This window comes from Hyaena hyaena, unplaced genomic scaffold (genome assembly GCF_003009895.1).
Source record: "Hyaena hyaena isolate Hyena2069 unplaced genomic scaffold, ASM300989v1 scaffold_482, whole genome shotgun sequence".
Classification (NCBI taxonomy): Eukaryota; Metazoa; Chordata; class Mammalia; order Carnivora; family Hyaenidae; genus Hyaena; species Hyaena hyaena.
Genome location: NW_024081119.1, coordinates 462,517 through 474,740, shown reverse-complemented (window position 1 = coordinate 474,740; position 12,224 = coordinate 462,517). Strand labels below are relative to the sequence as shown.

Sequence of the window (12,224 nt, the reverse complement as noted above, 5' to 3'; positions counted from 1 at the left end):
TTAGATTCAGGGAAAAATTTTGTGGCAAGAATACTTCATCGGGCAAGCTGTGTGTTTCATCTGGCATCCCATCAGAAGGTACATCATGTCTGTTATCCCACTACTGTTGATGCTGAGAATGGGTAGAGATGTGTAAGGCCTGATCTCGTCACTGGAAACTCAATCAGACTGTTGTCTCATGTTTTCATCCATTATGTGTGTTATCTAAATCAATTATTTCATTAGAAATAATTACAAAATTGGGGTACCTGGGTGGCTCAGTTGGTTAAGCTGACTGATTTTGGCTTATGTCATGATCTCATGGTCTTGAGATCGAACCCCTGCATCAGGCTCTGTGCTAAGTGTAGAGCCTGCTTGGGATTCTCTCTCTCCTTCTCTCCCCTCCCCCTGCACGTGTGCACTATCTCTCTCTTAAAATAAATAGATATAAAAAATAGTTACAAAATAGTAACTTTCTGTTTCTATTATCCCATCTATTTTCATTAACCAGATGCTTCTGTAAGGGAGGACTTTCCAGTATCAGTGAGGGATTTCAGCTATATTGAAATATAGTTTGTACAGGAACGGTTTTTCAATCAAGATATATTCTAGTTTTTTCTTTCCTTTTAATTGCCACAGTTCAATGTAAAGAATTGGTCCGTAGATCACTGCCAATGATTTCCAGTGGGTTAGAAATCTTTTAGGTTAAAAGGGTCTTTCTTTCTCTCTGTAGTTTACTTTTTCATATGACTATGATGAGCTCACAGAATTTTTTTGTATATCCAATGATTATCTGTTACTTGGCATTAATTATTTATTCTTTCTGATGCTCAGATTGTCCCATCTTTGGCCAGTGTGGGCCCTTTTGTGTTGGCTCCTGCCTTTAATAGCCTCTTTCTTTATAGCCTAACGGGTTCCTGGGGAAAGAATTCAGTAACAAAGTAATGAAACTGTCTATACTATATGTTGAAACAAAGCAAAAAACAAGTGAGCAAGTAAACCATATGTATAACTAAAAGATCAATAAGAAATATGCTAAATTGTTAAATATTTTTTCTATACTGTAGTTATAGGAAACTATTATCTTTTTTTTTTACTTCTTTGTACTCTTCTGTACTTTATCTAGATCCCCTGCATTAAGAATTATTACTTTTATGATTTTAAAGATTAAGTTAGGAGGCACTTGGAATGCTCAATCAGTTGAACATCTGACTTTGGCTCAGGTCATGATCTCACCGTTCATGGGCTCAAGCCCTGCATCAGGCTGTGTGCTGACAGCCTGGAGTCTGCTTCGGATTCTGTGTCTTCCTGTCTCTCTGCCTCTCCTCTTGTGCTCTGTCTCTCTGTCTCAAAAATAAATAAACATAAAAAAGAAAAAATAAACAAATAAAGATTAAGTTAAAATTTTAGCAACCCCAACAAATTTCCTTTAACTTAACAAGTTCATTTAATGCATTTAAAATAAGATACAAGTTATTTTAAATATATATATATTTTACATTTATTTATTTATTTCTTAGAGTATGAGCAGAGAGAGTGGGGAAGAGAGAATATCAAGTAGGCTCTGCACTGTCAGCGCAGAGCCTGACACAGAGCTCGATCCCATAAACCATGAGATCATGACCTGAGCCGAAATCAAGAGCCGGATGCTTAACCAACTGAGCCACCCAGGAGCCCCAAGATACAGATTATTTTAAAAGATACTTATATACACATTTTTTTCAGAATTATAAGTAAAGCAATTGTACAATTATTAATTATATCCCATATTCTTAAAGAACTTGTAATGTAAAAAGAGAGGAAAAATAGATTAAAGAACATTTTTTAAAAATAATCTCCAGGCTACAAAATTATAATATCTGTCTTTATAGACCTTAACTTCTTTTTTTCCTCAATAACAATTTGGAAACTATTTAGTAGGTCTATTTCTTTACAGCACTTTATATAGACCACAACATCTGGAACTTCCTGGATCTATGAATATACTTTCTTTATCCTTAATCCTGTGTGTTGACAGATTCAGAGCAAGTCAATAAGAACAAAATAACCTATTCCTAATACAAATCAAGGAGGAAATGTAAATTAGACTCCTTCACTGTAGATGGTGATCAAAAGTAGCCTTGATAAGGGTCACTTTTACCCCTGTTCCACCAGGGACCAGCCCAGGCCTATTGAAGTGGGAGTTAAAATTGTTGACCTCAGAAGGATGTCATCCTGTATATTCAAGTGGATCTCAATGTGTAAAACATGAAACCTGGTCTTGTTGTATGTTTTTGTTTTTTTTAATGAAGTTACACGTACAGTGAGTAATAAGGAAGTGTAAAAGCTCAATTGCGTAAGCGCTGAGGTAGAGGCGTGTATGTGTGTGTGAGTGTGTGTGTATGTTTTAAATAAAAAACCCCTCCCTCTCCAATAGACTGTCTTCCACATGCTCTTCTTAAAGTTTTACAGCAAAGCTTCTCTATACCAACACCAGGCTGAAATGTTCTTGTTTTTCTCAGGCATTTTTCTGAAAATTTGAAACACTCCACACTTTTTAGGTAGATCATTCAGGATTTCAGTCATTTCCTGCCCTGAAATAGTTTCCTCGTGGTGTCTTTGTAGAAATTTTTGTCATTGATAATTTTTTTATACTAACATAACCAAAAAAGCCATAATTATAAATACTGTGCTTATAAATCTATGGATTCCACAGGACAAATTCAGCTAGTAGCAGCAGGAAACAGACAGCATACTCAAAGTGTTTAACTAAAGAGGGTTTAATAAATAAATCTCTTCAGTGTGTGCTTGATCCACATGTGGTTTGGTACATAGTAATATTAGACATGAATAACCAAAGAGCATCAATTTGGCTTCACTCTTCTTAGAATCTTGCAGTGAATGTAAAGGAAGAATATTTTACATAGAATTTTGGAAAGGAGTATCATCTTCATCTGGACTGGTAGTCTGACTCCAACTGACACCATGAAGTTAAAAAGGAGGAGGAGGAAGAAGAGAAAGGAAGGGGAGGGAAAGGGGGAAAGGAGTCTTAAACAAGACTGGTTGAAAAAATAACCACTTTTCCAGTGCTATACAGAGGAAGATACCTCAGGTGCCTCAGGTTACCGGATGACTCCCAAGTACAGGACCCTCTCTTTCCTTTGCTAGGGTCTTACTTTGCAGAACTTAGTCTATTTCGTAGGAAATGTAATGGCCCTGCCCTGTCCAAACCCAGATTCCAGGTGAATACCCCAACTTCTGTGATAACTCACCAGTTTTCTTGAGTATGGATTTACTTTAACAAGTTTGCCAGTTTATAGGAAGTATGTATTGTAAATGATATTTACCCAATCCCTTTTGCTTATTTATAATCTCCATCAGTGTGAAGGCTGGTTCAGGGCCAAGACTTGATATATATGTTTGTTTAACCAATGAAAGATCATGTCTGTTGTTTCTCCCTCAAGATGAAGCGCAATACTAGACAGTTAAGAGATGTGGGTGAACACCAGTTTGTTTATGTAGTGATTCAGATGCTCTATGTAGTACCTAAATCAAAGATTTATTTAATTATTCATCTCAATCCCTTTCCCTGGAGGTGCTAGCTGTAAATATTGATGACAGGTGAAGCACACATTCCATGTACTTCTGCCTTCCCTAAATTGCCACTCTTCTATATAATTTCAGTTCCCAATTTTTCACCAGACCCTAGCGCTTAATCCTTGACATTATTAGTACTGAAAACATGGCTTATACTTATTCCTGGCAAAATGGTAATGAAACAACAAAACACATTTGTTTTCTATCTATTTAAATTATAATTTTGACAGTGTTTCTCAGTATTGGACATTGTTTGATTTTGTTCCCTTGAGTCCGAGAGTTTTGAAGAAAAATTACTTTTTAGGGTAGAGAATCTGAAGCATGGATTTCTATTTGGGCCATCTCTCTTTCCAAAGAAGTAATTTATGGAAGTGACTCATAAGGAAATTATTTTAAAGGCAATGGGTAATTTTGAATGATTAGACCTCATTTTCTTGGGTTTATCTGTTTTGGGATCAGAATCAAGAACAGAGGACCTCCTGAGGCAATGTACAGACCTGTTGAGCCTTGTAAAAGTGCTGGAATTTGTCTGAGTAATTAGCAGCTTTGCACCTTTAGAGAGAAGCTGGGATTTCTTTGGATTGAAGCATGAGGCATGCAAATGTAGGAGAAAGGCCAGGACAATCCGTGATGAAATAACTGAGAGGTCACAGCCAAGAGGGGTTCTCACTGCAATTCAGGGCCAAAGTTTCTTCTGGAGTTTGTAAGAATGTGGCATTTTTAAAAGAGCATCCAAGGCAGAAGGCATGAACAGTGCACTAAAAACCATTCACTTCCAGGAATGGACCATTGAGGTCTTGTGTGTATTAATACGTCCAAAAGTAAAAAAAAAAAAAAAAAAAAAAAAAAAAAAAAGGATATTAGGAGAACTAAATCATTTTACGAGTGCCAAAATCATTTCACTTTGTTCCAAAAACTGGGATATTTCACAATAAAAACTGAAATAAAAGCCAAAAATGAAACAATGGCAATTATTTTTTATATGGATTCTAGTCATCCTAATTCAGGCAACCAGTATTTTATTCATGCCTAGTTCTGTTTCTGTCTTTATTAAAAAGCTCTGGAGTTTAAGATGGCCTTTCATGGGGGACACATTATTTTATTTCTTTTAATATTCATAAAAATGTAATAGTTCTAAAAGTTATCAGTACTAAAGTCTTTATTCATTTTTTTCTCTAATGAGTTACCAAAGTAACTCTGCCATCAAAATATTTCTGTATAATGAAGAATTATTTAGTAATGAATATTTACCACTAATTGACTATTTTGATTTGAGATAGTTTTAGGTAATATTGATTTACTTTAAATTCCAATACAGTTCTCATCATCAAAGTATAAATGAATTAACCAAACATCATGAATATTTAATAAGTATGAAAAGCATTTATAGGTTTCAGCAATATTACTTTCCTGTTTGCTTAATAAACATCTACACAGGTCACTTCATATCATGCATAGTAGCTGATAAGAATGATCATAGTTATAATCTATAACTTGAAAGTTAAGGGAAAGTTTCTAACTGAGTATTATTTTCATTTTACCAGTTTAGCCTAGACAGCAAGATATTAGATTGATATATTTTGGGTGGGTATATATGGTAATAAAACAGGATCACTTTTTTCTGCTCCCTTGAACTCCAAAAGTCAAATCTCTAACCTCTCAAACTCTGTTGACCAGTTGATAAGCCAAGTGATCAAAAACTGGGTGTGGTCACTGATATTCAAGTAACATTTTTTCCTAACACAAACAACTCTGAAGAGTTCAGAGTGATGCCTCCAAATTGCTCTGGTAAACTTTTTATTACTAACTGCATGAAAAAAAATCTATGGATGGTTTTGACCCAAAAGGATACTACCTAAAGTGATAAAACAGACAAACCTTTAAGTATTGACAACATGAATGTTACAGGAATCTTTGTGGTCCAAAAACCTTAGAAGATTTTGCCTTAAAATATGTTCTATGACAGCTGATATTTTCTTTGTTAACACAATTGACCAAAATATGGAAAATAAAAGGAGAAGCATCTCCAGGGGTTAACTCAGAGCCTCCTGAGCCGCATACGTGTGTGTGTGAGTGTACGTGTGCATGGCTCGCTGCATGGCTTCTCTTTGCCATCATTGATTTCCTCCTCCTTATTAAACACTTATTGATTCCTTCTTCCAGATGACACAGGCTGTCCCAGTAGCCAGTCAGTGTCTCCTGTGAAGACACCCTCGGATGCTGGGAACAGCCCTGTTGGCTTTTGCCCTGGAAGTGATGAAGACTTTTCCAGAAAGAAATGCACAGTTGGAATGGTTAGTGAAGGAAGCATCCAGTCATCTCGATATAAGAAGGAACCAAAGTCAGGCCTTGTAAAACCAGGTAAATGCACTCACTCTTAATGTTTTTTCTCAGAAGAATATAACTGGAGTGATTTCACATTTTAAACAAAGCACCTGTATATCAAGCAAAGAATATTGTATTGATGCTATGCCCAGTACCCAGAAACATCCTTTTTTTAAAGGAAGTGGGGCAGAGAGTGGAGTATTTTCTGTACTTATTGTTAATAATTGAGTAAGTATAGGGACATGTGTGCATTATATAGGCATAGAGAAAAGAGCAAAGTTGGAGAAATGTAAACTGAATGGTGTAACACATTTATACTATGTAATTCTAGCATAAATTATACTATGAAACTACTTGGTACCACCTAAAGTGCCTACAGATTATGAAAAGAACAGGTTACCTTGATGCAAATCTACAGGACTGGACATACCTATTAGCCTAGTTATTTTATTTGCTTTTAAAGTATTAAATATGAATACGATGTTTCATGTAAACATATAGATGTTCAATAATTATAAAATATGAGATGAAATGGAGATTTTTATTACAATGGGTAAGATACCATGAACACCAGAAAAGGTCAATTTTCAGAATTTGCAATATGTAAATAAATATCTTACATCCTAGAAATATATACATTATATGAACAAATACAGTTTTGCTAAAACTTAAGTTATAACTTTAAAGTAAAAGGTCCTGAGCTTTGGCATAGAGAGCCTCCATATTGCATTATTTTCTTTGACACCCAAAGTGAATGCTGTACATATTTATGAGCCTGAAAAGACAGATAAATGACTTATATGAGTCCTCATTCTTTACATTTGTCTTCTCATTTTTGTTTGGTTATGGCATTATTCTGTAAGGAGCTATAGACAGCTTTCTTTCAGTGGAGCCAGGGCTTGGTCCTGTGTCCTCTTCCATCTCTGTCTGCTTTTGTTCTTCCTAAGTAACTGATTTACACAGCACATCTTAATGGATTATTCTTCATCTTGCTTTTGGTCAACCAAAGACAACGTTGTTTAGTCTCAGAATACAACTTAAACGATGTGAAAAATCAATCCCCTTTCCTAGGCTCTTGATAAATGATAGTCATGATGAATTCATTAATAGTCCTTTGCTTTGAAATACTATGAAAAAGAAAGGGAACGATACACAATGGGGAAGACAGCATATAAGGGAAGTATGGTTATTATAAAAAGAGTGTTGGATACCTTCAATACTTAAGACAGAGACCATGAGCTAAAGAATGTCATGTGATTAGAGCCAAAAAATTAACCATTACCTTGTATACCCAAGGACAAGAACTACCTGCCTCCCTCCTCCAGCTCAGTGGCTCTTTTTAAATTGAGATATAATTCATGGGCATCTGGGTGGCTCAGTAGGTTAGGTGTCCGACTTTGGCTCAGGTCATGATCTTGTGGTTCTTGAGTTCCAGCTCCACGTCAGGCTCTGTGCTCACAGCTCAGAGCCTGGAGCCTGCTTTGGATTCTGTGTCTCCCTCTCTCTCTCTGCCCCTCCTCTGCTCACGCTCTCTCTCAAAAATGAATAAACTTAAAAAAAAATATTTTAATTGAGACATAATTCATGTACCATAGTATTTAGCCTTTTAAAGTATACAGCTCACTGGTTGGTAGTGTATTCAAAAGGTTTTGCAAACATCACCACTATTGAATTTCAGAACACTGTTATCATTTCCCAAAAGAAACCCCCTACCCATTAGCAGTTACTCTCTGTTCTCCCTTTCCCCCAACCCCTGGCAACCACTAACCTACTCTGTCTTTGGCTTCTTTTGCTTAGCATAATGTTTTCACAGTTCATCAGTGTAGCATGCATTAGTATTTCATTCATTGTTATGGCTCAGTAATATTCCATTGTATAGTTATACCACATTTTGACATGTTTTTTGGAGCAATTTTAGGTTTACAGAAAAACTGAATGGAGAGTACAGAGCTCCCATCCACCTCTTCACCACTGCCAACTGCAGCTTCTTCTTTATAGAAGTCTTGGCTTGATGTGCTTATACATTTTGTTTATCTGTTCACAGGTGACAGACCTTTGCTTAGTTTCTGCTTCTTGGCTATTATGAATACTGATGTATGAACATTCATGTAAAAGTTTTTCATGAATATGCTTTTGGTTCTCTTGGGTATATACCTAGAAAGAAATTGCTGAGTCACATGGTAACCATGTTTAACAGTTTGAGGAACTGCCAAAGTTTTCCAAAATGACTGCACCATTTTACATCTCTATTAGCAATGTATGAGCATTCCAGTTTCTCCACATCCTTGTTGACAGTTGTGACTGTCTGTCTTTTTTTATCATACCCATTCTAGTGTGAAGTGATATTTCATAGTGCTTTTGATTTACGTGGCTAATGATGATGAGCATCTTTTCGTGTACTTATTGGCCATTTGTAAATGTTCTTTGGGAAAATCTTCTCAATTTTCTTTTAACCAGGGAGTACTCACCAGCGGAATCTATTTCTCTAACATATGGGATATAAGCTTAAGAACCGGAGCCCTGTCATTCCTCTTTTTATAATCCTAACACGCAGAGTTTGGTGAATAGTAGGTGTTCAACAGCAAAAGCTGTATGATTGAAAAGATAAAATGGTGCAGAATCCCAGCTGTATGAATTGCAAAAAACAAAACAACAGTGATTTCATTGTGCAGGCAATGTAGGGATTGGATGCAACGTGAAATTATTTCATTTTGGTTTCCCACCTCTTCCCTACCTCTCACCTCATCCTAAAAATATCTTATAGAGGTGACAATACAAGGAAAGAATGACACAGGAAACAAGTATGGTGCAGCAAGAACAAACTAAGATTAAATGGGCGTTAAGATGATCATTGTCTTTCCTTCCTTGTTTCAGTAATCATAAGAGTAATCGTATGTTAGCATAAGACTTAAATCCCGATGTATATGTGCAGGATTCACACTGAGCCAGTCCTTAATCCTTCAGTAGGTACTCACTTGCCAAAGATCAGCCACTTGCTTGCTGAGAATGTTTAAGGCCTTCGGTCATCCTGAAGAGAATGCATACAATACAGAAAAAAAAAATGAAGGGAGGGAAGGAAGAAGGAAGGAAGGAAAGAAGGGAAGAAGGAAGGAAGGAAAGAAAGATTAAAGGAAGAAAATAAGAACAGTTTCCATGTTGTTTTAGTTCATGGATCCTTGGAGAATCATGGTCATGAACCTATACTCAGAAAAATACTCATATGCACAAAATATCACTTTTTATTTCTGAGGTTTCTTAGACCTCCTTTATTAGAAATTATGAATCCTGGTTTAATGACCCTTGCCCAGAGGCAGAGTCTGAAATACCACTTTGTCAAAAAACAACTTTTGTCACCAGACTTCTGATTTACTTGCTCATAGGCATACATATCACCTAACCAATGTTTATCTTATGATGTTTTTATTTATTTGCATTTAACCAAGGGCAGAAGGATCCCTAAAGTTTATTTTTTAGTTGCCTAAAATTCCTAATGTCGTCAGGGAAAAAGTTGCTCAAACCTTTGAGTAGTACCCAGTTTTGTACAGTAAGCTCTTTGTAGAAAAATCTGCACCATGACCTATAGTTCTCTGAACTTTCGGCAAAATAAACCTGTCGGTCTTATAAATATGAAGAGAGGAAATCCTGGAAACAAGGCCCCTGGATGACTCCACAATTTATAAAATGCAGAGACATCATCTGTTAAACCACAAGAAGATTCTCCTCTCAGGCTGAAACATTCTGCCTCCTTCCTAACCCCAAGCGACCGACTCCTCTCAGCCCAAACCCATCTTCAGCTCTTGATTTGCGCTCTACATTTTTAAAATAAATCAACTCATTAGAACCAATACCAATGTATTAAAATAGCAAGCAATTAGTGTCTCTTCTACAGATGTTCCAGGACTCTTTAGCATTAAATAACCCAAACCCATTTAATTTTAGGTCCATTGTTCTAGATTCTGGAAAACTGCTATTCACCTCAAAAAGGAGTTCTTGAAATGCCCCTTTAGTCGTTTAGATAAAGAGCTAATAATGCTCAGTGAGTATCCGATGCAGAAGGGAAATATGTCACAGGATGCCGGGAAAGGTTTAGAAAGGTGAGCTGAGTAAGCCTGCACCTTGCCAGCTGGGCACCGTGGCACACACAGTGTGAAAGCCCTTCCTTCCTCCAGGCAGGACCTGTCCAGGAACTTCTTGGAGGCAGTGAGCCTTCTGTCGTTTTGGCTCTATCACTTAATGCCTATGCACATTTAATTAAAAATTGCCACCGAAGAGCAAAAGAAAACATCCCTGTGGTCCGGTTGGATAATGGCTTTGCATTTTCATGGTTTCCTTTTATCTACAAGTCAGTTCAGCAAACATTCAAGACTGAATCCCGAGAGCCTAATGCAGTGCCTGTCTTTCTAGGTGGGTGTCTAGTAAACACTTAAGTGAGAATTAGAGTGTACGCTCTGTGCAAGGAATTATGTTTGGCATGGGAAGGGCGTCGGAGAGACGGCGCAAAGAAGACCTCCGTGTCATCCCTGCTTTCAGGGAGCTGGTAACTGAAGACAGAATATCGTGTGATAAATCTGGCCTCTAGTGCAGATCAGAAGGAAAGAAATGAAGGCATTCTGACTGGGGGCTCTGAGGAATCGGCCGTGGTAACAATCCTTCTCCCAGGTGCTCCTCTCAGGTTTGGTTTGCAGAGAAAGAGAAGAGAGGGAAACAAACCACAAGAGACCCTTAATGATGAAGGACAAACAGGCTCGATGGAAGGAGGTTGGTGGAGGATGAGCCAGATAGGTGATGGGCACTTGTGATGAGCACTGGGTGTTATAAGTGAGGAATCACTCAATTCTACTCTGAAATCAATATTGTACTGTAGGTTAACTACCTAAAATATTTTAAAAAGTAAGTTAATTTTAAAGAAAGGAAAAAAAAAGTTTGGTTTGCAGTGTTCCTGATGAGAATGTTTTACCCAGAAATGCAAGGCCTAATTGGATTCAATGACATTCCTGGGCCTCCTTTAATGCTGGATTTACTACTTGGTCTATCTTAGTCCGAGAAAGGAAGAGACCTGGTGTCGTTAGTTTGCAAAAAGAAATACTGAATCCTTTCCCCACAAGGCTTGATGGAGAGCTGGAGAAACAATTACACGATTTAAACAAATAACTGGAAGACAAGAAAGGAGGAAAAAAAAAAAAACACCTGCTGATTGAGGAGACAGATAAAGAGCAAATGGTTAGGGTCACTATAATTTAAAAGAAATCCACATTTAGAAACTGAAATGTAGAAATCTGCATTTGAAAGATGTCACTGTGCTCCATCAGCTTTCAAACTAAGACAGTATTCCCTAGTCATCTGACACCCCCGGGCTATGGAAATTGGAGACCTGGCCAGATGAACTATAATAACCTCACAACAATAACAGAGGCTTCGTTACCTTAAAAAGACTATTTCCCACATTCAGAGGCAGATGCTAGAAAACCCAGAAAGCACCATCTAGGTTGGTGATTAATCAACACTGGTTCCCTCCGTAGATAGAGGCTCTTTCTCACACACCTGATAGTTGCAGATGTTCCTGTGTTTATCACTAGCATGCCTTCACTTCAAAGTCAGTTCTGTGAAATAAAGGAAAGCTAGACGATTTACCTGGGGGAGGCCATCCTGATAATAACTCGAGCTGCCAGGGGGGAAGTTGAGAGCTTGAGAGTGTCGACATGCACTGCTGCTCCCTAGGTAATAGCTTGGCTTGGCTGGGGGTCGGGGAAAGAAAGTGCGGGTCGGGGTTAAGAGCACTTTATAGTCACCAAACTACGGTGTCCAACATACTAGGTTCAAACTTTCATACCACCACTTTATCACTGTGTGTTTTTCAGATACTTGTTATCTTCCTAAAGCCTTGTATTCAACATCTGTAAAATGGGTTCTTTCGAAGATACAATAGATTAATGAATGTAAAGTGGCCAACATTGAACCTGCCATAAAATAATTCCTCAAGTGCATCTTCATAGTGGTCATTTGTAGCTACAATGGGTGTCACAAATTCCGTGCATGTTCCTTTACAAGAAAACCCTTTAAACTCTCACCACACAGGGCCTCCTGGGTGCCTTAGTCCATTAGGCATCCAGCTTCGGCCCAGATTGTGATCTGATGATTCGTGGGTTTGAACCCCACACTGGGCTCTGTGCTGACAGCTCAGAGCCTGGAGTCTGCTTTGGATTCTGTGTCTCCCTCTCTTTCTGCCCCTCCCCTGCTTACGCTCTGTCTCTCTCTCAAAAATAAATAAACATAAAAAAAAAAACAAAACCTCTTACCACACAGAACTTGTGTTTACTTGAAACACCACTCTAGCATGTCATGGG

General features: G+C 37.6%; 1 protein-coding gene across 2 annotated transcripts in view; it reads left to right on the top strand.

Moving 5' to 3' along the window:
- Positions 1–12,224, top strand: part of SYBU (syntabulin) — a 76,590-nt gene that overhangs the window by 22,336 nt on the left and 42,030 nt on the right. For both annotated transcript variants that reach the window (XM_039254397.1, XM_039254395.1), the window contains one exon: positions 5,719–5,916. In XM_039254397.1, coding sequence (XP_039110328.1) covers positions 5,719–5,916 — 198 coding nt within the window. The remainder of the gene's footprint in view (positions 1–5,718; positions 5,917–12,224) is intronic.